General features: G+C 33.2%; 1 protein-coding gene across 1 annotated transcript; it reads right to left on the bottom strand.

The window, feature by feature from the left end:
- On the bottom strand, positions 1-22812 carry LOC117115098 (dual serine/threonine and tyrosine protein kinase-like). Its single transcript, XM_033258765.1, has 9 exons — positions 22567-22812; positions 20069-21322; positions 14523-14755; positions 3863-3946; positions 3483-3608; positions 2994-3177; positions 2071-2227; positions 1101-1347; positions 1-237 (listed from the first exon to the last, which is right to left on the bottom strand). Exons 1-9 carry the CDS (start codon positions 22694-22696, stop codon positions 1-3), a joined length of 2652 nt encoding a protein of 883 aa, XP_033114656.1. The 5' UTR covers positions 22697-22812.
- Between the last annotated feature and the right edge of the window lie 3176 nt (positions 22813-25988).

A 25988-nucleotide genomic window follows, 5' to 3' on the forward strand; every position in this document is an offset into this window, starting at 1 on the left:
TTACATTGTATCATTCCTTTTAGTCGTTTTGTTCTCGATTTGAACAGCATGATCGCGAATTTCTACCAGCCTGTCTTGGACCTCGCCCAGTAAAGGGCGCTTGTCTATTTCTCCCGCCCAACATGCTGACATCAAGCTCCAGGATTTATCACCAAACACATCGAGTTTCTCCGGACGAACTCCTGTAAAAAACATTGGATAGAAATAACACTGATGCATGTAACTTTCCACCATACACTATTTAACGATAAATGAAAAAAAAATAAATAAAAAAACATGTAAAACCATATACCAATATTATCCAACATGCGATACTGTATACAATAGAATCCCGCAACCACTCTATACAGTATTTTGCAAGCTTCAGAGGGGAAATTTTTGAGTGTATTAACTGATCCTGAACTTAATTGATTCCTAGGCCTAGGGCTTAGGCTAGGCCAGTTTTATGCTGACCTTTGAAACAACACAAGAGTGACTAGTTGTATATAGTATAAAAAAATTCATGTGAAACATTAATATTTCATAATTATTATTATTATTCATAATAATTCTGTGAAAGATTGGATGTTATATTTAACAAGGCTACGGCACATTGAATAAACATTCAATTTTCCACTGAATGAAACATTCTATTCTATTGCACTTTCTATTAAACATTCATTATCAGAGCTTTAGGGAGGTTTCGATTTGCACGAAGACGTTACGCTAGAACACATTCACTCAAGCATGACCTTCCTGTGTTCTCTCTACCTGTCTCTTATACACATCTAGATGTGACACTTACTACATATCACTTTTTTCCTAATGAAAATTCATTAAGAACATTTCACATACAAACATTGCATTTTCAATTTGAATTTCTTTTAATAATACATATATATTTCAAATGTTTTAATCATTTCCCATTAACTTTGAAGATTATGATTTAAACAGACTTTACAATAATAGGCCAATGTTCAAAGTTTATGCCATTCTGATAAAAATGTTTTTTATTTACAGCTATACAAGAATAACTAATATTATGAGATCAAAAGACAGGAATATATTTTAAACTTTAAAAATAAAAATATCTTTTTTCACATACAACACACTCAACTTACCAAAACGTTCTTCAGTTTGACATCTCTATGTACTAAGCCTAGGCTGTGTAGGTAACGTAAGCCTTCTACGACATCACAAGCCACCTGGAGCCGGCTTGGGAAGTCTAGGTTCCCTTTAATGGCAGCGTGTAAATCGCGTTGCATGCGGTCCATTAGAAGAAGCACTGCAGGGGAATATCCACCACCGTAATTATGATCGATAACTGAACCACGCAAGGCCACTACACGGTCATGCTCAGGAATTGATCTGTACACAGAATAATATAGAGAAATATATAAATAATAACAGATACATTTGAAAATGATAATTATAAAGTACAATAAAAAAAAAAAAACTACAATAAACCATCAATGTATATCCAAACAGGTTGCATGTTGCTCCCAAGTCAATTCAAGCAGCCTCCAATAATCCCCTGGGCTGGACGATAGGGTCATTAACACATACCCAAGGAGGGCTGATTGATGGGGCTGAACGGCCTGAAAACCCACAAGACAGCTCCTGGACATTAACTAATCCTAACATCACACCATGACAATATTCTCAAACATTTTTTTTAAAGTCCTCTCACATTACGTAATAGTAAAGCTTCTTAAAAACCTCTTAACACTTCTAGGTTTATGGATATACAATCCTCCAATGCCTGATTAGGAGTAATCAAAAGGTTCATTGTATACAATTATTAAATGTAGGAACATCACCCACCCACCCTTTCCCCACCCCCTGCATCACAACATGGCCCAAATGCCAACGAAAGAAAATGGACACACTGATCATGTGAGCTCAGATCTCCAGGTTTGACAGCATGTTAAGTATATATATTTATTCCACAATCATCTAAAGAAGCCTAGCTGTTATAAAAAGGTTAAGGAATAAATAGGTAATTTGTCTGTTTACCGTACCTATGATGTTGCTGTATTTATTAATTGTATTATTGACTAATATGGCTACTTGTTCAACTGTTCATTGTACCTTGTATAATGGAACTCTAAAGCTAGATCATTCCAGTGTTTGTCATCTGGAGGTACAACGGACTTGACAGCACATGGCGTGTAGCCACCCCAAGATTCACAAGAATACACAACCCCGTACTGACCACGTCCAATTTCACGCCCAAGCTGAGGCACACCTGTACAGATAAGTGATATAATGTGTTCAGTAACATTTATTTTTTCCAATCGATATTCATGTGAAAGTAAACAATTAATAGCTATAAATTACGATTTAGGAATCAGATTAGAAAAAACTTGTCTCAAAATGACCCCTTAACAAAAGAGAATTTAATAGATATAAAAATATATAAATAAATAAATAATACATCAATATAATAATGTCAGTATTATATAGAACACCACACACCTAGGTAAGGTTTTAAAATGTTGTTTTTTTTTCATTTAAAATAGTCATTTAATTTTTATGTTTGACTATTAAGAATAAGCATTCTTAATCTACTCTAATCTCTCAAATTTGCAAAATAGCTTTTGATGTATTTTTCTAAATTCAAATGGTGATGTTGATTTTCTTCTTTTAATTAGTTTTCCCTGTTGTAGTATTTGTTTATGTTTATATTATATGATTGAGCATAAAATAAAAACAAACAAAATGTTTCTGTGAAATTCAGCAGCACTTTTATTAACTCAATTTCATCTCCACCATGACATCCATCCATCCATCAGTGATAAAAATTAAGAGTTAGTGCTATCACCAACCACTGCCATTATTGTCGTCATCATCATTAGTACACGTCTATATCATCCTTAAAATTAAAGTTATAACATACTTTAATCATAATAATCATTATCATAATCAAGATAATAGTCACCACTGTTACCAGTGCTATTCTCTATATTGTCAATAATATGTTGTTACTTCTGAAGAAAATCTATTTGAATTACCAAATAGGACAGTGTCACGTAAGGACGTGCTATCCAGGGCAAGTCGGGCCAGTTTAGGGGCATGAACCTTCCGGACTTTCATTCGCTGTTCCTCCTTTTTCTCCAGTCGGCCAGAATGCCTCATTTCCAGTTGCTTCAAAGATGCAGAAAATGCATCATGGGAGTGTTGTAAACGATTTCTAAACTAGATTCAAAAGAAGAAAAAAAAAAGACAGCTGTAACAATTCTACATTGCAATATCTAATTGTTAGAACATTTATTCTGATCCTTAACGAATGTACTGCAAATGAGTTATCATTATTTATGTAAGTTTCTTTTGATTTATCCTACACAATAGACCTAAATATGGAACTCCAACTCTTTTTTTAATTTGTTAATTTTGATCTTACATAACGCTACCTAGTAATTTTTAAGAAATTGGCATGGTCTCCCTTAAGCAAAGCAAAAATCTCCCAGAAACTAACAATATTGAGAGTGTTTCAAACCTACCTGTGAGGTCATACTTTTGGCAAGTTTTGATTCGCTAAGACTACTGATCATCTCCAAGGCAACCTTTTTTCGCCATTCTGCATCAACTTTAGGAGGGTGTTTCCATGGCATGGTTTTTAAACCAAGCTAAAGGATTATAAAAAATACAATTGATTATTATTTGGAGGTTTGCAGCTTTACTTATTATTTATGTTAAATGTTGTATAGTACTTGTTCCTTAATAAAGTCTTTATCACTACTAATACTATATAATAAACAAAACAATAATAAAGAATAACAACAAACATAACAATGAGCAATAATAATAGTATTAAAGAAAAACAAGAAAAACAACATAATGTGAAGCCCAATATTCAGCCATGCATAAAATTTGACCTGACCTCTTTCATTCGTTCCCATATTACTCTGATGAAGGATGAACTTGTCCGAGCACTCACTTCCACCTGGTATGCAGCATTCAAAATCTGAAACAAAATTTACAGAAAGGCTTAAAATTTGAGGCTGTCTAAATTATTTATTTTTAGTCACTTAATATGACACACAAAAAAACGTATGCAAGAATTGGTACTGTAATTAGCAAATATATCACTGTAATTAGAGTTGTAAGTAATAAGACCCTTTCAAACGACAAACATACATGATTTCCTAACGCAGGGGTTTAGCCAGAAAAACGAAATAGGCCGTCCAAAAATATGCTGTAGTTTAATGCAAAATTTGACAGATTCAAAAATATAAAAAATTTGCTAAAAGTGGACCAGACACAACTAGGCTAGGCCGAGCTGAGTAAATGTGGCCGTCCTAAATAATTGTTGGCTGCCCAAAAGACGGCTGGACTGCTCGCTGGCTAAGCCCTTACCTGCATGACACAAACACTGACAGAGAATGAACTCAGGACCCCGCGGATTATAAGGCGAGCATCTATAACCACCAAGCTATTCAACTCCACTAAAGACTAAATGAGGTCTGTTTGGGTACCTCAAAAATGAATTATATATTTACCATCATTCTCCCACCATAGTGGTGGAGGGATGAATTATAGTCCAATAGAGTTTTGAAGTTAAATCTACTTCAATAACTTCCAATTATATCAGTTACAATTTACATTTGTAAAATATTATTGTAGTAATAAACATAACTTTTGTCAAAAGCAATTACTTTTTTAAAAGGTGCTATACAAATATAATATTATATAGTTCAGACTAAAATCAAACACTTGACATAGAGTATTTTCAAAATGACCTTTTGAAACTACTTAAAATTGGAATACAAATATTTAGATGTGTACTTTGGTACTTATTGGTTGGTATTGATCATCGTGACCCATATTTGTTGGATGGAGGGTCGTTTAGATGTTCATGGACAAACAAAAGATATTTCAGTCAACAAAAATAACAAAAAACATGAAATACGATCTCAAGCTAGGCGATAATAATCCCTGAGTTGTTAGTCATATCATTATCTGATGTTTGAACATAGAATAAACATAGCCTTATCACCAATTTACTAAGAATTGTTAAGATTAAAATAGGTTTTGCATTTGATGTTTTTTGGAGCGAAATGGACAACAGAAAGTCTGATGACTTATTTCAAGTGGAGTCCTTATGTTGAATCGTGCAGTTACCCTGGCAGACAATTAGGCCAAATAAAATTAATTGTTAGTTTCACGGCCGGGATTTGAAATTATTTTTTGGTGAGGGTATTTACTATTGCTTTTTATTATCCTATATACTAATGGTAAACAGGCTGGTAAATAGCAAAAATAGTTTTTTGTTCGTTTGTTTGTTTGTTTGTTTTTTTTTTTTTATAAAAAAGTAAAATGAATCTTAGTAATGTATTTCTGCCATTTATATTCCCAACTCTTCTAAGGCTTGACATCATTCTTTAAAGTTTCAGATATTCATTTTTATTGTCCATAGAAACATTTTTTTATGAGGCTCCAAAATTTGATGAGGATGGGGACAACTAGCAATTCATTCTATTTCGCCTTAACATTCTTAAACATGTACATGGCCCATACAGTAAATGCAAATAAGAAAAAAGACTTAAATGTCTCTTTTGAAAGATGGTGCATAACATATAAAGACCACAACTATCAAATTTTATTTGACAAAAACATACCTAAATATTACCATAATGGCATCACATCATGACCATATATAGGCACATCATGACTAAATATGGTCATATAACAGTTTTTGTCCAAGAAAATTTGATGTGGACAGAGCATTATATTTGCATTCTAGCCCTCGAGCTGAAACACAATGAGGGCAGCAAACAAATTAAATCTGAGAACAAGGTTTATGTAATCAATGTCCACAGTTCAGCGCAGTTAGGCTATGGTCACACTAGAGTCTCAAGTCTGGCTTGACTCACCGCGGGTGAGATTTTCGTAATGTGACTGCACCTGGATTGACTCGCGCCTGGCGTGACCTCGATCTCAATCTACCTATCTCGATTCCCGCTCAGCACCCAGATTGAACCTGGATTGACATTTCCTCGTCGGCTGTCGACCAATCACAGTCGATGACGCCGTTGTATTTAGAAGTTCTTGAATAAAATACCCACGACTTCTTCATGTGTGTATTATAATAAGACGCAATCATCAATTGTAATTTATAATGCACTTATCAATCCGAAAACTAGCATCGCCATTACATCCGAGCCTAGGCCTAAGCCTAGATCATCTAGATTCGTGCGGGGCCGGTATTTTGATTGTGGCGGCGCTCTAACTTCCTGTTTCGACTTTCTTAATTTGGAGTTCAATCCAACTAAATTCAGGTAGTGTGACCGACCCAGAATTTCGAGCCTGGCTTGAAATCTCACCCGCGGTGAGTCAAGCCAGGCTTGAGACTCTAGTGTGACCGTAGCCTTAGCAGATTCAAATAAGCTGTTCCCTAAAAGTATAATTAGGCGCATCCATCCTTGTATTAAGTTATATTTGGTACAAATGCAGTTATCAAAAAAATGAACTTAAAATGCAAAATGGCAATGGTAACCAAAGAAAGTTATATTAAAATTTAAGAAATATATTTGCAACATTTGGAATGACTATGTTCAAAGTTCTAGTTATTTGTTGTACTCTACAGTCAGTAATAAAATACATTTGTGAGAAGTAGCATCTAAATTTAACTATTGGTTTTTCCTTACTATACATAGTATCCCATGATTCATTTAGTATTATTTCATCATCTATATACTGTAATTAATAGAATTGCAAAGCAGTTGTTATTTTATGGATCATAATTTATTTTGATCTCTTTAACATTAATCCTGTAATATGTAATCTATTGTATTTAAATCAGAATCTGAAATATTAGATAGTTTGCACTATTTAAACTCAGGTAATTTACTTTTACATTAGTCTGTTCTAATAATAATAATAATGGAATTTATCCCTGAGTTGATGGATTACACAGGCATGTACTATTTATGTATTTTGGATATTCCCCTTAAGTAATAATATTCACAACTTTATTAACATGATGTACTGTTACAGTTGAGTAATAAATTCTTGATAGCAGGAAAGGTTAACATTAAACCAGAGCTTACATTACAGTACACCCATATTTGTTAGATGGAGGGTCGTTTAGATGTTCATGGACAAACAAAAGATATTTCAGTCAACAAAAATAACAAAAAACATGAAATACGATCTCAAGCTAGGCGATAATAATCCCTGAGTTGTTAGTCATATCATTATCTGATGTTTGAACATAGAATAAACATAGCCTTATCACCAATTTACTAAGAATTGTTAAGATTAAAATAGGTTTTGCATTTGATGTTTTTTGGAGCGAAATGGACAACAGAAAGTCTGATGACTTATTTCAAGTGGAGTCCTTATGTTGAATCGTGCAGTTACCCTGGCAGACAATTAGGCCAAATAAAATTAATTGTTAGTTTCACGGCCGGGATTTGAAATTATTTTTTGGTGAGGGTATTTACTATTGCTTTTTATTATCCTATATACTAATGGTAAACAGGCTGGTAAATAGCAAAAATAGTTTTTTGTTTGTTTGTTTGTTTGTTTTTTTTATAAAAAAGTAAAATGAATCTTAGTAATGTATTTCTGCCATTTATGTTCCCACCTCTTCTAAGGCTTGACATTATTCTTTCAGATATTCATTTTTTTGTCCATAGAAACATTTTTTTATGAGGCTCCAAAATTTGATGAGGATGGGGACAACTACTGTAGCAATTCATTCTATTTGGCCTTAACATTCTTAAACATGTGCATGGCCCATACAGTAAATGCAAATAAGAAAAAAGGTTTAAATGTCTCTTTTGAAAGATGGTGCATAACATATAAAGCCCTGTCACAACTATCAAATTTTATTTGACAAAAACATGCCTAAATATTACCATGATGGCATCACATCATGACCATATATAGGCACATCATGACTAAATATGGTCATGTAACAGTTTTTTGTCCAAGAAAATTTGATGTGGACAGAGCATTATATTTGCATTCTAGCCCTCCAGCTGAAACACAATGACGGCAGCAAACAAATTAAATCAGAGAAAAAGGTTATGTAATCACAGTTCAGCGCAGTTAGGCTACGGTCACACTAGAGTCTCAAGCCTGGCTTGACTCACAGTGGGTGAGATTTTCATAATGTGACCGCACCTGGATCGACTCGCGCCTGACGTGACCTCGATCTCAATCTACCTATCTCGATCCCGGCTCAGCACCCTGATTGAACCTGGATTGACCCTGACATGACCGGGATTGACATTTCCTCATCGGCTGTCGACCAATCACAGTCGATGACGCCGTTGCGTTTAGAAGTTTTTGAATAAAATACCCACGAGTTCTTCATGTGTGTATTATAATAAGACACAATCATCAATTGTAATTTATAATGCACTTATCAATCCGAAAACTAGCATCGCCATTACATCCGAGCCTAGGCCTAAGCCTAGATCATCTAGATTCGCACGGGGCCGGTATTTTGATTGTGGCGTTGCTCTAACTTCCTGTTTCGACTTTCTTAATTTGGAGTTCAATCCAACTAAATTCAGGTAGTGTGACCGACCCAGAATTTCAAGCCTGGCTTGAAATCTCACCCGCGGTGAGTCAAGCCAGGCTTGAGACTCTAGTGTGACCGTAGACTTAGCAGATTCAAATAAGCTGTTCCCTAAAAGTATAATTAGGCGCATCCATCCTTGTATTAAGTTATATTTGGTACAAATGCAGTTATCAAAAAAATGAACTTAAAATGCAAAATGGCAATGGTAACCAAAGAAAGTTATATTAAAATTTAAGAAATATATTTGCAACATTTGGATAGTTATTTGTTGTATTCTACAGTCAGTAATAAAATACATTTGTGAGAAGGAGCATCTAAATTTAACTATTGGTTTTTCCTTACTATACATAGTATCGAATGATTCATTTAGTATTATTTCATGATCTATATACTGTAATTAATAGAATTGCAAAGCAGTTGTTATTTTATGGATCATAATTTATTTTGATCTCTTTAACATTAATCCTGTAATATCGATGTCACCTCTATTGTTTCTGTTAATCCATTGTATTTAAATCAGAATCTGAAATATTAGATAGTTTGCACTATTTAAACTCAGGTAATTTACTTTTACATTAGTCTGTTCTAATAATAATAATAATGGAATTTATCCCTGAGTTGATGGATTACACAGGCATGTACTATTTATGTATTTTGGATATTCCCCTTAAGTAATAATATTCACAACTTTATTAACATGATGTACTGTTACAGTTGAGTAATAAATTCTTGATAGCAGGAAAGGTTAACATTAAACCAGAGCTTACATTACAGTACAGTACTACTGTAATAAGACATAATCAAAAAATTATATTAATATATTTAATATCCATTTTGACTTACATTATTTTTTAGGAAAACTGTTGTTCCCAACCAGGTCATGTCTATAAACTTTCAGACATATGTACCATCAACCTAATTGCTCATCCATGCCCAATCTTTGACTTTTTGTGTCTATTACCTCTTAAGGGCAGTAGACACAATCATGCTGGGAGCCTACTTTTTTCCCTTCAAAAGTATTAGTGTAGGAAATCATAGCCTGGGCTTTTGCCAGGGGAATTGATGGAACAGTATGTTATTAAAATCCCTATGTCTTTATAATTCCCTCTTTTCCCTGAAAGTTGACCATAATAATAATAGTTCCTTCTAGGAAAGAGATGTAATAATAAATTATCCAAGTTATTTCATGGATTGGCCCAATATTATCAGAGACCTAGGTTATTCAATAATTAAAAGTGTGTAAGGGTCATTTAACCTTTGTTTAGAACTGTATTTCAAAGGATATAAAAAGTAAAGAATCCAAACAAGCAGGAGGTATTATTAGGCTATGAAACCACAACAATCAGTACTATATAAACAAAAAGTGTTTTGACCCCTGTCACTACTGTATTCATTTGACTCAGACTCTAAACAATTACTATTTAAGTTTCATACTGTATGCTTGTCATATATCAAATTAAATTTGTCTTTGTAGAAACAATCATTAAGCCAAAAAAAAAATTGTGTTGGCCACACCCGACCAACCTACATTTTATGAAATTCAGGGTTGGCATTTTATTTATTTTTTTCTTTAATACAACAAACAATATTTTGGTTATGAGCATATAAGACTGAAATTGTTTTGGTCAGGCTAGGGGGGTCAAGGCAAAGCCTATTTCACTTGATGGTACATGATGCGAATCCAAAATTGTTGTATTATTTGTGTATTTTCTACTTTTTAGGCGTAAACACATCTTTAGGTGTTAAAAAAAAAATTTTTTTTAAAGAAGTTTTCCTACCGACCTACCAAGTTTTTTGACTTTCCGAAAACGTGGCCAACACAAACATTTTTTTTTTCTTGGCCTTAAAAGTGTTTCATAAAATGATCAAATGCTCTATGTTTTTGCTGATTATTTTACTAGACATTTACAGTACTAACGCACATAGAGATCTTATAAATGTGCTATATGAACGTTATCAATGACAAGTAAAAATTTTCTGGCTAAAAGTAAAAAATCATAGTAACAGCAATAATAAATGGGATTTGCATACAGTAACCATCATGTAAAACAGATTTGAAATTTATTACTGAAAATTAATGTGTTCAACAAGAGATCGGATTAAATTTTAAAATGTTCCGGAAGAGAGTGTAGAACATAAAAATAAACTGATTAAAAGACTGTGATTATACCGCAGAAACTAGGTCAAAATTACTCTAAACTTAGTCCATTATCGGAAAAGCTGATATCAGTCATTGGTCATCTGTGAAAACGTAGAACCAATACCAACTCCCTGATACTTGGCATGCCTGTCAAATGAAATATCCTGAAATCAACCTTAACACATTCCATTTTACAGAAAAATTGTACTACCACAACAGAGTCTGCGCAAGCGGTATACTCAAGAACTACCATTGGTAATTCTGCAATGCCAGCGAGGAAATATAAAATATGTAGGCATTGTTAAAGGCCATTACTGTCAATGTTCAGCATTAAATATACAGTATTTATGGTATAAACTATGATTACTTCCATTAGGTTTGAATTTTTGATTGTTGCTTAGCATAGAGTAAATAAAGCAATACAGTAGTTGTTAATACAAAATGGCAAAAAAAAAAATCATCCATTATAGAAAAAAAATAGGCCTACTGGTGAATATACGGTAGTGGTACATCAGGAAATGCACCTCCCTGCCTCCTTTTCATCTCTTTTCCTTCCATACACTTTGAATATACAGTATTCCAATATTGTTTGGGTTAACTGCAGGTTAACCTAGAGTCCAATGATTACAAATAATCCAAAATAGAGCAGGAAGAAATACTGGTTATACATCATAGAAAAGTCCAAATAGAACAATAGAAATGGAAAACACTTTCAGAAATTCAGCCCTTCACATTTTATAGTATTCTCCATGACATTTCACCTTCATGCTCAAAAATATAGAAAGAACTATACAAATAAATACCTTATTAACATACAGATAGGTAAAAGCAATACAACATTAGAATGGTTATACAATGTTAAACAGTAAAATGAGAGCTATAAAATGGTAAAAGAATCAGGAGTTTAAACATACAGCTGTTTAAAGAACAATACTGTATTTGACAAATCAGCCTTCAAAGTTTATGATTTTGGGCATTTCTCTGGCAGAACCCATCACCAAATTGTTAAAAATTGTTGTTTTAACATTGAAAATGGGGAAAATAACAGCATAGCATGATGCATAGATATATACAGGTTAGTTTAGTGCAATAAAATAGATTTCAAACATTTTGACATTCCAGCATGTTTTGGTCATTATCTCTGAAACACGATTTGCGACAAGTGACTGGTTTGGCTTATAAATAATTATGATAAATCATAATTATTATATAAGCATACAATTTGTTTGATTAACTGTATTTTGGGGTCTTTTTTTTAAAGACAGTTTATTGTTCAATATTTACATTATAATTTATATCACATATCATAGCCTATTTTATATTACCATTATAAATAGCCTCACATTTATTTTTATGTCTCAAGGAAGAACCACCCCTCTGGGCCTCTGTGAGTAATTACAAATGAACTTGAACTTCACCTAGGCCTAGGAGCAAACTAATTATTTTTGAAGGTTTCAAATGATCTACTAGCTCAAGTCATTCAGTATATATGGAGTATTTGGATGTGTGGTTTGTTTCTATTATTGTTATTATTATTATTATTATTATTATTATTATTATTATTATTATTATTGTATACTGTATCATTCAAAAAACAAATATAGTATCTGAACCCTCCTTTGGCCACAAAACGAAAAAAAGTATGGTATTATCTTTTAACACTACGGCCTACCCTTATTCAGGGGACACCCCTATTAAGGGGACACTTTTTTAGGTCCCAAAGGTGTCCGGCTCCTCAATAGGGATTCTATTTTAGAAGGTTGAAGATGAACAAAACATGACATTAGACATTATCTATGGTTTTAAATGAAGTCATTCCAGACACACACTATCAACAATATCGAGGCCTCTGTCAATTTATTATCATTACATTTTTTTATTACAGTATTCACACCCCCACCCTCATGCACACACCGTGAATACTGGCTTTTGTATTAGCTGTTTCACACATAGTCTCAGTTATTGTTTATTTTTCCACCAATTAGCAGCTAGTCTCACTACCCAAACATATAAGTATTTCCCTGTTGTTGAATTTCTGTATTATTCTCTTGAAGATGATTGAAGCAACTCAATCGAAACGTTGACATTCTTAAACAATAACAGTTCTTTTAAGAACTATCTACAGTACATGGTGTATGGAAACCATTCACAGCTACTGCTTTCTGGATCCTGAATTACTCATTAGTTAGCAGCATAAAGCAGCCCACGATTTCTTTCCCTCTTCCTCCCCCTCCCCACCGTCCATGCATATATTCACCCAACTGACTTAGAACACATTGGACTAATGTTAGAATTGCACTGCAGTAATGCAGGTAATAATTATGTCTCCTAAATTAGCATCTAAATATGACATTTCCGGTTGTGCATTGTATATCAAGCGTTTCAATGACGAGGGGTCATACTAACAGTAGCAAGTACTCGAGACTTCCTGTACTACAGAAACACTGCATAAATGCATTGCAGAATATTATTCTTAATATATATTATAATCACTAACAGTAACATTTACTTTTTTATTATTATTCTTCATGACACAATAAATATGTCAATGTCATACAGTAATGTACCACTTATTAATACTGTATAGTTGTAATTTATTCATGATATAATATCAAAAAGTTATTATCATTATTATTGCATCATCACTTTGACTATAAAGTAGTATCATTATCACTATCATTATGCTCAGTATAATTGAGTGGTTTTTTTTTTCTCTCTAGATATTATTCAGAGAATCGAGAGGAAGTTTTCAACAACTACTTTATCATTATTTCAGATCTATGTGGCATACCGCAAGCATTAATATATATTATTACTTTGCCATGCAAAATTTCGAACATTTGATCGTTATTATTATAGTATTTCCAAATGATCGATAAGACAATAGACAGCTAATAAAATTCAATACGACACTGCATTTGGTAACGATCATGTCAGGTGATGTCTGAATATTTTACTGGTCTAGCCATTTCTAGGCCCTACACTATATACTGTACTGTACATGTTTCCACAAGTTCCCACTGTCATCATTGGAATGCAGAGATTCCATACCTGTATAGGCCAACTTATTTATATGAATAATGATTATTATCAACCAGTTGCGGATTTACAGTACAAGGAGGAGTAAGGGGTGTACACCCCTTATATTTTTTGGGTATTCCCCCTGAAATTCTTGGAGATTCAGCCATTTTAATCTCTTATCTAAATGATTTCACACTTGGTTTGTATATTTCGGATGCTGCCGAAGGGGGGGGGGGGAGATAAATTCTCCTTTTACCATGTCCTGAATCCTTCACTGAAGTCATGTTTATTCTATTTTCTAATTTTAGTATGTTATGTAGGTTTTTGATGTGCTGAATTGTACTGTGATACTTTTTAATGTTCCAATTTTCTATTTTAACTTTTAATATATTACACATCGATTATATTAACTTTTTGTAAATATATTTTTAAAATTCTGTACAGATCAAATTAATGAAATTGCTAGAGCTTTAAGGAAGATTCAACCCTTGCACCCTAAATGTACCAGGTGCTCAGGGGCTCTTCCCAGAGACTCCCACTAAGTTCGCATATTCACATCCCCTCTTTCTTACTGAGTTTTTATTTTGTTTTGTTTTTTTATTATTATCATCATTCACAGTTGCGCTATAGTCTGGTAACTAAAATGAATGTACAGTACTTTCTATATTCCATAGTTCTGGGTTCAAATCCTGGGAGATATCATTTTTGTGTCATTATTATACATAATTCCACTACAAAAACAACTCAGTGCAAACTGTAATTATTGCAGTTACAATATTGTATATGGCCGAAGTATCTTTAAAAATTGTTTAAAAAAAGCATTAAAAAAAAAAGCACTGGACTAACTTGTCTTAGAGCCATGCTTGCTGAGGATTCTCTTTCACTGTCTGCTTGCTCCAGATTCTCCAGGCATCTTGTCAGAGTTCCGACAAAGCTTTCCCGTAGATAATCGACAGAGCCTATGAGCTTCTCAACGACGGCTGTATTGACCTTATTCACGACAAGCTCCTGAATCTGCTGCTGACAACGTTTGATATCCTTCTGCTGGCAAGCCTCACCTTTCTTTGGGATCTTAATACCTGTGGACAATTGAAATGCAATATCATAAATGCCTGAGTTTCAGCAGTCGGCCATTTCATAGCATGATAAAGTTACATTTTAAGACTGCCACTCTTGCAAAACAAGTGACGTTTCCAAATTTTGTTAGCTAGGTGGTTGAAAGAGGAAGATTTTGGGTATTCCCCCGGAAATTCTTGGAGATTCAGCCATTTTAATCTCTAATTAAATGATTTCACACTCGGTTTGTATATTTCAGCTACTGCCGAAGGGGGGGGGGGGGGGGGGGGGGATAAATTCTCCTTTTACCATGTCCTGAATCCTTCACTGAAGTCATGTTTATTCTATTTTCTAATTTTAGTATGTTATGTAGATTTTTGATGTGCTAAATTGTACTATGATACTTTTTAATGTTCCAATTTTCTATTTCAACTTTTAACATATTAATTTTAATGTATTAATATTTTGTAAATTAATATTTTTATAATTCTGTACAGCGCCTGTGATTATTTTAATTGGATACTGTTTGCGCTATACTAAATAAAGTTATTATTACTATCAAAACAGAATTATAAATTAATAGATTTAACGTAGCCCACCCTCATCAAGCCTTCAGTTTCAAACACAGCATAGAGATTTTGGGAGGAAACCAGACTAATACAGGTTGTAGTAATCACCACTTTTAGATTAAAAAATCTACAGATCTAATTAACAGTTCCTGAGTTGTTTTTTTTTAAATCAAATATCCATCCAATGTCTTAGAAAATTCATTTGTACAATATTAATTTCCTCCTGGCTCCATAGGTAAATGCACAGTAGAATATGAACATTGACATTATTTTTGTGTCTATTAATTGGTAAGAAATTATTGTCTTCTCTTAAATTAAAAGCCCTTTTTATTGGCTTGCCGAAGAGTTCTTTACACCGTCTCCAGTTGCTGCAGAACAGATCCGCCAGAATTATAACTGAGACGAGGAAATTTGACCACATTACTCCAATTCTACAACAATTGCACTGGCTGCCTGTGTATTATAGGTGTCTCTTATACACATCTAGATGTGTATAAGAGACAGCCTCTAGACCACGAATAATTATGGATATTTGTCACAGATTCTATCCAGCCACATACTTGATACCATGGACGAAATATTATTATTTCCTCCATGCTTCGTTTTGTTTTTTAATTTGTTTAGTTAGATGCCCACAAAACTGAGAACACCTGTGAGTCATGTACTAGCCGGTCTTTGCACCTTAAATTGCTGGTAAACGGAAGCAGTGATGTGGGTTATGGTCGTTTTCTGGTAGCCTTTAGTTTAAAAGGATAAGCTTTTTCATGGTTTTCACAAGCGCCTTGAGCACTTTAGTGGAGATGTGCGCTTAATAAATCTTATTATTATTATTATTATTATTATTATTATTATTAAAAGCGAATAACTTTTACAATTACTGTAAGCCATTGAAATACATTCTATAGCTCAATTGTTTTATTTATTGAAAGATAAATAATTTACTTAAAAGTAGTACTGTAAATGAAATGAAATTTATTGCTCAAGTACACAGTTAGAATTAAGGGGCACCATCTGAACCATTAAAATTGTCCTAATTCATAAGGGTGTCCTTTGAATAAGTAGGAGTCTCAAGTCACCTGGAATCTGTGAGTCTCCCAGAAATCAGGACAGACTCCCACAAGCAAGCATGAAAGAATTTCCCAGGAAATAATCCATCTCCCACAAATTGTAATTGCATGATTTTTATTATTTACATCAATGTTCTCTCAATTGAAAATTTTTTACTGGTAGATTAAATAACAATACATATAATCATAGCCTAGGCCTAGACTAGAACAGTGGAATGATGTTCATTTTTGAAAGAAGGCCAGCCTAGGCTACCTAGACTAATAATTTCATTTTCTTTTATTCTACTAAACTTACAATTTTTTACTAGTTGGTCAGTAAATTTTACTGGTAAAATTGACTGCTAAAACGGGAGAACACTGCAGATCTCTTGGAAGGGATTACAGTATTTCCAACTTGGGACCCCTGAATATGAGTTGGCCGTAACTGTAATCTACTGTATATTATTGACTCACAAGCTAAAGTGTCCTCAAGATTGATTAATTGAATGAATTTATTCGCAAGAGTCATAAAATACATGACATAAACATAAAATACAAAAAACACACAATATAAAAAATTGCACAAAATCATGACACCACAGTAATTACTTACAAGGAAAAGCTCACAAAAGTAAAACCTACAGTATTTCAATTGGGTCCTTGCAAACACAGAAATAAAATTGCACATTTATCACGACAGAAAAAAACAAACAGTTCAAAGAACATAAAATGAATAAAAACTGATGAAAAAATGGCAGCAATAAAAAGTCAAAACATTGTTTATCACTCTAATGCCAGCAGTAAAACAAATCAAAAGAGTTAAAAGCTATAAAAAGTTCAGAATTACGGCACCTTGAAAATAAGTATACTTTCTCGAAAATGTTTACACAATAAAAAGTTGAAATTTTTAAATATCACTTTAGTTAGAAATCTGACTTAAAACAAAAAACACTGGGTCATTGCTCGGAACATGTACTTCTAAGAGCTGTTTTAAAAAAGAGGTGATGTTTTTACATCAACCGGTGTTTTATCCCAAGCTTTTATAGCATTATAAAGCAAGTTTTATTTAATAGGACTGTCCCCTTAATAATATTCATGTCTCAAAGGAGGGGTAAAATAATGGGTTTGTTTTTGGCAAGCGAAATTTTTTTTGTTATATTTTTTTTTTTTAAACCAAAAAAACTACCTTACTTAAATTATACAAAGTACGACAGTACTATTAACCCGGTTTATTCGAATTATTAGATCAATAGACAATTTAACAATGAAGACGATAAGTGACAAAGATTTATCCTATCGTATTGTACAGAAGCTGTATTGGGTCCACGAAAAAAACATGAACAATCATGTGTTATTTTTTTTGGTAGGAAAATAATTTTCAGTGTATATTTCAATAAGCTTTCAGACTGAATGTTAATTTATCTTGCATTTAACCTTGAGATGCTACTACCCACACATCTACAGGACTTTCTATGACAATAGAAAGCATTCCTAGTGTAGATATTGTTGCATCTGATATGGACAGTGCGTAGTGTATTACAGTATATTGCAAAAAGATGTTATCAAAGTTTCAACAACATGCAATTAAAGACGACATTTATAACACAATTATGTTATAGAAAATGATGAACTATTTTAGTAGCCAATGATAATAATCTCTAATTTTATATTATAATAACTTTAATTTATTGATAACTACAATAATAGATTTACTATAATATGCTTGTAAAACAAAACATTTGCCCTTTTCCTCACTGGCATGAGAACAGGTGCTTAAAATTATAAAATTATTGTTTAAATACTTAAAATCTATGGTTTAAAGTAAGAATTAATTGTAACTTTATGTTGATGAGAATAATTAAGCACATTTAGTAACAATTACACTATCAATATCATAGTACAATCATGTGGTGTCTGGTAGGTCATCAGTCTGTGTTTGTAAGCTGTAAGTGTCATGAATTACCATCTTTCTAGATTCAGCGCAAAGATGTTATAATAATAATAATATTTATTCGACAAAGTAAAAGTACAATCTTATCAGGAGCAAGCAATAGGCATGAGCCCAAACAGTAAACTGCCCTTGCTCCATCATCAAAACATACAGTAAAGGCAAAAGATAAACAAAAAAAGTATAAGTGATTTAAAATAAACTTAACTACTGTAACAAAACTAAAAACTTAACTAATTGAAAATAAAAATCTTGATTTAAAATTAACTCGAAATTTTTGTACAGCAAAAAAAAAGGTAAATTTGTAATAACAAGGAATATTCAAAATATAAACAGAAAAACACAAATCTGAAAAAAATTATTGTTGAAACGTTTTTCAGCAAATTTACATACAGTAACTAGTTTGAAAGACGAAGACAAATTTTAATTACATTAATCTAATAGTTGAATTACCTTTTGTTAAAAAATGTAGAATTTTGCTGTAAAGGAAAGTTTAAATTGTATTAATCTAAAAAAATAGCCTGAATTACCAGTTTAAAATGTAAAAAAATGTAAAATTTTGTAATGTCACATGTGGTTTATGGACCATGCAAAACATGAAAACGGTATAGAGGATGACTAGCCCAGACTGCTGTAACCTTAAAATAAAGTGAAACTGACTGTAAATCTGGAAAAGTAAGAGACAAAAACCTATCCAATTTTCACTTTATTTACAGACTTATACTAAGAAAATTCTTAACAAGGATTTGATTACCAGCCAACCAGCCAAATAAGGGTCTATAATGGTATTATAATTTGTATTTGTTAACTGACGAGAGAAAAATATGTTTTTGTTCTAAAAATAATGTGACTATCAAGATTAAAGAAATGCAGAGTATGAGTCAGTTTTAGTAAAGCACAGGAAATTGCATTAAATCCTGCGAGAAATGGGGCAGTGGTTTGGTGACATATTATGGGATAAGCTAGTACTAGTCCTTGTATGTACAGTGAAGCCTTTAAAATTAAAGATAGAAAAAGGAAGTTAAATGTTGAAGCATCATATTAAAGAAAGATACAAATAGTACTTGGATTGGTTGATGGAATGCATGTTTATTCAAATATAACATAAATAACATGACGGAAATGTTAAGCTTGCTTGCACCATTTGATCTGATCATAGTAGGCCTATACAGTGTGAGTAGTGTAGGATTACAAACATGCATTGTTTATTCATTCTGGATTTGCCCTTGATCATGAATTAAAATAGTTTTATCAAACTGTATATAATTCATGCTTATTAAGTTATTTATTAGTAAACTTCCATACTAACTTTTGTACATTTGCTGTACACCTCCCCACCCCCTCTTCCTACCCCCCCAAAAAAAATTACTTACAGTAGTTTGAAATTAGAATGAGAAATATTGTCGCTGACAAATTTTAATGTTATTATTTGTTTCTTAAGTACCATGCTACTAATCAGAATGTTTAGAATCGATTAACAATATTAAACAGACTGGATAATGACTGTTTTACACAGTTTTCGATAGTGTCATACCTGTACAGCCTTTGATAAGCTTCAGTGAGTTGTTGAGAGGGCCTGCCCAGTTGAAACACTTCTGATTATCGGAGGATGTACATGTGATCAAAGACTTAAGAAGTTTATAGACTTTTTCAAAGCCCTTTTTTAGATTATCAAATTTTATTTGACAAAAACAAGTGACATGCCTAAATATGGTCATGATGACATCACATCATTACCATATATAGGCACATCATGACTATATGCATACATACCTACAAACTGGTAACATTCTGCCTCCAATAGCAAGTCTTCTTTCATGTTTGCGATGGTCTCCGATATCAAATGTTTGATCTCTTCTTGTTTCTGACTGGCAATTTCCAGTAATTTTTTGTACAGTTCCTCCTCTTGTTGCCGTGCATAATCTATCCTCTTTGGTGTGATCTGAATTTCTCTCGCCATGTCAAACGCCGTCGTTATGAACATATTCATGGATTGCATATGCATGTTTTGCATTGCTGTAGTTGATTTAATGAGATAGAGCTGCAACGTGTTCTTCACAAACATGATAATTCCACCAACATTCTTTAAGTCGTCAAGTAACTTACTCGTTGAATTATTGATATTATTCCGGTGTCGACTTTGAAGGGTGGAAGTCGTCCTTAGAAATCCTATGTTGTGAAGCTGTTGCGAAAGACCAAGTCCATTTTGAGATGGTGCGTTAATACGAGGGCTAGTTTGTGCTTTTCTTTCTTTCTGCTTGAAAATCGGTGATCGAATTGCTTTGGGGTAATAGACCCTACTAGCTTTACTTGTCTGACGTTGAGGTGGTTCTGTTTGTGGTGGTGTTGAAACCTGGTTTTGGTTTAAGCGTGCCCCTTGATTAATAGCATCCGTGACAGTACTTTTTGGTAGCGCACCATTCAATTTTGCATTAGAATTCTTTGTTTTAATAAACAATACAGGAAGATCATGCAGACACGATCGAAGGTCAAGCAGGTCACTTAAGTCCGAGTACGGTAACAATTCATCGCTGATTCCATAAAGAACAATCGGCAAAACACTATCTTGACATTTCTCATATACTTGCGTTATATCCATATTTGGTAATGAATGTGGGGCAACAATAACTTGGTTACCTCCGATAATAAGAGAACTATTTAGTTGTATATCAACAATTGCACTTGCTACGTAGGGGTCATGTCGAAGGTCACCCCTAAGTTCAACTTCTTCTTTTGGTATAACCGTCCATTCTGTGCCAAATGCTTCCTGATCATTTAGCACCTCAAAGCTGTTTGGTAGTGTCAGACTAAGAGAGGTTTGTTTACCATATTTAAATCGTATCATCCGCCAACTATAGTCCGGTTGGTCCTCAACAAGTGGTAGAATTTTTTTGTCAAACAGAGTGTTCACAATGGCTGCCTTTGAAGCACATGTCTGCCCTAAGACGATGATACATGGATGTTTGTGAATGATGTCGTGGACTGCATGCTCATCTTCAACAGACAGACGAAGAGCTGACAATTGATCTGTAAATTAATGACAATAGTGAGCAGAGTTGAATAGCTTGGTGGTTAAGAGCCTGCTTTCCAATCCCATGGTCCCGAGTTCAATTTTTTCGCCCTAAGCCTCATAATGAGTCTTAGTCTTAGTTGGGATTGCCATTTTGAAGAGTGATAATGCTCACGGTTTGGCATATCCTTGTCCCTAGTGACTAAAACTGAATGAAAAAAAAAAAGTATCAGGAAAATAAAATAATTTAATTTAACATTAATTTTTAATGGTACTCAATTTTCAATGTGCCCTAAATACCTAAATTTACCTCAGCCCTAACATTTTTGTTATCTTATAGAGTTTCCTTAAACTGATTTACAAGATACCTTGATACAAGATAACTTTATTGTCTAAAAGGAAAATTACATCACATGAAAAATTTAATTTGATTTGTGCATGTGTATATAGGCATACTCAGAGCTATAAAAATACCTGCATGGTGTTATTTTCTACATTTAGGTGACCGGGGTACTACAAGACGATGGTTAGTTAGGGGTGATGGTTACAAGAAGGCACAACAGCCAACAAGGAAAGAGAGGCTAGTTTTTTTTTAATTAGCACAACCAGTGTAGACCTATCATACCACTCTCTGTACCATTGGCCTACTATTTAATGCAATGGAACTTTTACACTTTCCCCACAACTGCACAAGGTAGAATGAAAAACTGCAGGTGCATGGATGTGCAATTCAGTTTGATGTAAACTTATCATCTCATCATCTGTTGCAACTTAAGTATATCCTTTACCAAAATTTGGAAATAGGATTAGGAATGGATCCACTAAACGCTCCATATTAAGGTTACATTTTAAAAAAATTCATGGGCTGAGTTAACCATGATACAAAATCACAATAACAAAATTATTAACACACACATTAATAACAATTTAATATTCAAAAAAATCATAATAATCATAACAACATTCATCATCATATTCATTCAACTGACAAAAAAGGCTTATACTTTTTAATAATAAACAATTTAAAGTCTTAGACTTAGCCCATTCACTGTTGCGTCATTGTTGTTGTTTATAACGCTAGCCTTGGCATTCCACCACCACCCAACACATCAGCAAAAATTACTCAACATCAAATACAGAGACCTAGTAGTAGTCTAGCCTAACCAGGGTCTAGGCCCGGGTCTAGGCCCTGGCCTAGGCTAGGCCGAAGACGAAGGCCAATGCAATTCCATAGCCTAGCTTTAAAACGCGTTAGACATACCTTCAGTAAAATGATCATTACTTTCACTTTCAAGTTCAGCTAAAGAATATTTCGAATTGCATAAAATCTTATGTAATTGTTCAGTTAACTTCGCAAACTTTCTAAATTCAGACGGCAAGTTCACCGCCATTTTGTATGTTTACCATCAAAAAACACTAAACCAACCATCCATCACCACCGACCGACCTACGGTGGAGACACACACAAATCAAAGATCGTATAGCGCCGCGCTGCATACAACCCTCGATCATTGAGCCATGTATATGTAACGACTCGTTAAAGAAGGCTAACGGAAATTAACAGTGCAACTTCTCCGCGGCGATAGAAGGCGCTAGTCGCTGATGGTTCCCGTTCTATTCAAGAGGCGTGGGAACACTCTGATCGAGTTGCATAGTTGGTAAAGATGTAATGATACGTGTCTCTTGATTCAATTACTATTCCGTTAAATTTTTAATGTGGCTAGGCCTATGTAAGGTGTAACAGGTCATAATTTATATTGTGAATGAATAAAAGCAACAACTTAAGATTGTGTTTTTAAGCATGTTATCGTTCTAATATTTGGGTCCGGGTTCATGTTTAATGAATTTTCTTTTGTTTCAATTCCGTATGAACTTATTGTTTCTTTTTTGTTTTCCTTCTTTTTCCGGAGGAAATTTGAGTAAATTTCCAGTTTGAAGAATAATAATGTATAGTTAACAGATTTTCTATTTTGTGTAAAGCTTTGAAAGCCTACCAAATTCTCCTGTCTGTGGAGCAGATGTTTAATTTTTCCAGACGCTTAATTTTAAATAACTTTTTACTTTTAATTAAATTTAAATATAATTAAATTGTTAGGCCTACTCTATATTTCTAACACACACAATCGGATCAGTAATTTGATGACTGTTTAGATTTTTATTACATTCCCAACTGATACAGTCAACACTGAGTAGTAAGAGTGTGCAATAGGCTTAATGTATCGTTAACCCGTGTAATGCGCTGGAGCCAAAAGAGGGAGAGGGGATAAGAGTATTGCAGTCTAACTTTTCAATAGGTCTACCGATGATAGGGCCGTCTAGCAATGCCTCTTCCTAATCTTTGCTGTTGTTTTAAAAAAAAATATGTGATTCTTATATCTTGTATTGTTTTTTTGTAACTTCTGTAAATTTTTAATTTTTAAAGTATTTTAGCTGTTATTTATTCAAATGTGATTGGCAGTTACTTTATTATTTTAGACGTTATTCTTATAAAACTTCGTGTGTATTATATAATCGAATTGTTCTTTTTAATTATATATTTTAAAGATACATTATAAATATTGTACATCACAAGCAATTCCGCCGTGTCACTGCAGCTGGTATTTTTGATTTAATAAATTAATTTTAAAAAAAACTCTTAACCCGTCCGATCGCTTGATCGCTGTCTCTTATACCTGTCTCTTATACACATCTAGATGTGTATAAGAGACAACCGTAGCTCTCAACGAATGTTGTCCTATAAATAAATAAATAAATTGTGTAATAAAATTCCAGATACAGTCCACTGCACAATAGGTAAGACTGGAAAAACAAATACTGTAATAGCATATAATATAAATCAATAGCCGTTAACAACGCTGTTAAATTACTCGTCACGATGGGAAAAATGCACAAACCGCCCTCTACAAAATCAGGATTACAGACTGAGTCGATCATCATAGCAGACAAATTAGACACTATTCTCATGAAACATGAATTATAAATGTCGATAAACGTATTTTCCAATTTATAATTTAATTTTACCTAAGGAAAACACAAAATACACAAACTTGCCTAGAACCAATACAGTTACGGAAATTCTCCAAAATTGGTTGAAGGTCGGAGAATCATAGGCCTAAAGCAATCTATCACAACAACCTAACTTTATGAAGGTACGGTTCTTCAACCATGATATTTTCCAAACCTCGGTGGTCTTGATAATAAATAATAATTTCTTCTGTTTCCAGACAGGCAATTTATTCAGTGCATCAACAGATTTAGAAACAACAATAGCAACAATTCAATAGCAGCAGTAACATGAATATTAATAATAATGATAATATGAATAATAATAATAATAATAATACCAGCAGGAAGGTCATAGAAGTTTGAGGATTTGTCACCAAGCTTCAAAAATAATGTAATTCCATGTTATTGTTGTATGTATGGGTGTGATGTACTGTATATTGTATACAACATGTTCCTATTCGAGCATTGGTATTATTATTATTTATTTATCTATTTCTACTGCTATGTATGTACATATATGCTCATTTTGCAATCAGAATCGTATCTAAACGCTTGCAAATATAGAGGCCACCTCCGATCGCACACAATCATATAAGTCACTTGACAGGCTAAAAATGGCCAGGTGATGCATTGAAGACCTCAGGATGATTACAGTTTTAGCCATAGAAGGATGAACGATTTGGAAATTACATAATGACGTCAGTGCATGGCTACTTTAAAGGTATATAGCAAGTAAGTATTCGAATGATTCGATACCAGATATACATATTTGAACAGTTGATACTTAACTATAAAGTTTATGTTCTTAAAAGCAGAACTCAGAGTATTATTTCCAAGTTGTAAATCAACCAAAGCCCGAGTAATCCCGAATAATCCCGAAACTTTACTGAGCAAATAAATATCGTAAATCATTACTGTAGTGCTTACGCGTTAAAATCAGGGCGAGTTATAGAATTTCAACTTGTGCGGATGGCCATCACTTTCCCCTGAACATTAATACAAGTCCATTTTTTATTACTTTGCTTCGTAATTTAATGTGTCCATTCTGCCATTTGTTACATTGTGAAATTCTTCATGGCAGAATGGATTTACGTAATAACATGATTGGTGTCCGTTAGTCACCTTTTTATTAATTCTTGTATTTAACGTGATATAACAAAAATGTCTCTTATTTGCAGTTAAAATAATTAGAGCGTCATTGTACATTGAAACCAAAGGAATTGATATATTGATAATTATGGTTATAATTTCATAGTAGGTAACTATATCCACATGTCATTCTGTTCTCATAAGCCTATAATGAAACTCATACTTGCAGTTATAAGTATAGAGCGTTTTTTTTTCAAAGAATTTCTTTCTTTATTCATTTCTTTTGCTTCACAAAGTTGTAAAAATGCTTTCAAAAAATCATTATCAAGACAGACAAGAGTAGAACCCTTGTCCCAAAACAAGTACAAATAATACAAGAACATTGTTAATAGGCCAATATAAAAGTGTCCCTAGGTTTTAATTACTTTACCAGATTGTATTCTGTATGTCACATTTTACATTTCCTAAATTTACACGTTACACATTTTTATTTCATATCTTAGAAGTTGTATTACTTTTATAATGTAAATTGTAATGCAGGTATTTCCAGCCCGGTTTGTCTTACCGTACTTCTTCTTACCGTTATAC

The sequence above is a fragment of the Anneissia japonica genome, unplaced genomic scaffold, assembly GCF_011630105.1.
Source record: "Anneissia japonica isolate Jap-2015-1 unplaced genomic scaffold, ASM1163010v1 scaffold24_len2511860_cov200, whole genome shotgun sequence".
Taxonomy (NCBI): Eukaryota; Metazoa; Echinodermata; class Crinoidea; order Comatulida; family Comatulidae; genus Anneissia; species Anneissia japonica.

Bases quoted from the DNA above. Each gene is read 5' to 3' on its own strand.
- LOC117115098 (XM_033258765.1), bottom strand. From the start codon at position 22,696: ATGGCGGTGAACTTGCCGTCTGAATTTAGAAAGTTTGCGAAGTTAACT. The intron at 3,947-14,522 runs GTTAGTCCAGTG...ATTTTGTTTCAG, and splicing joins CAAGCATGGCTCTAAGACAA to ATTTTGAATGCTGCATACCA. The intron at 3,178-3,482 runs GTAGGTTTGAAA...TTTTGAATCTAG, and splicing joins CCAAAAGTATGACCTCACAG to TTTAGAAATCGTTTACAACA.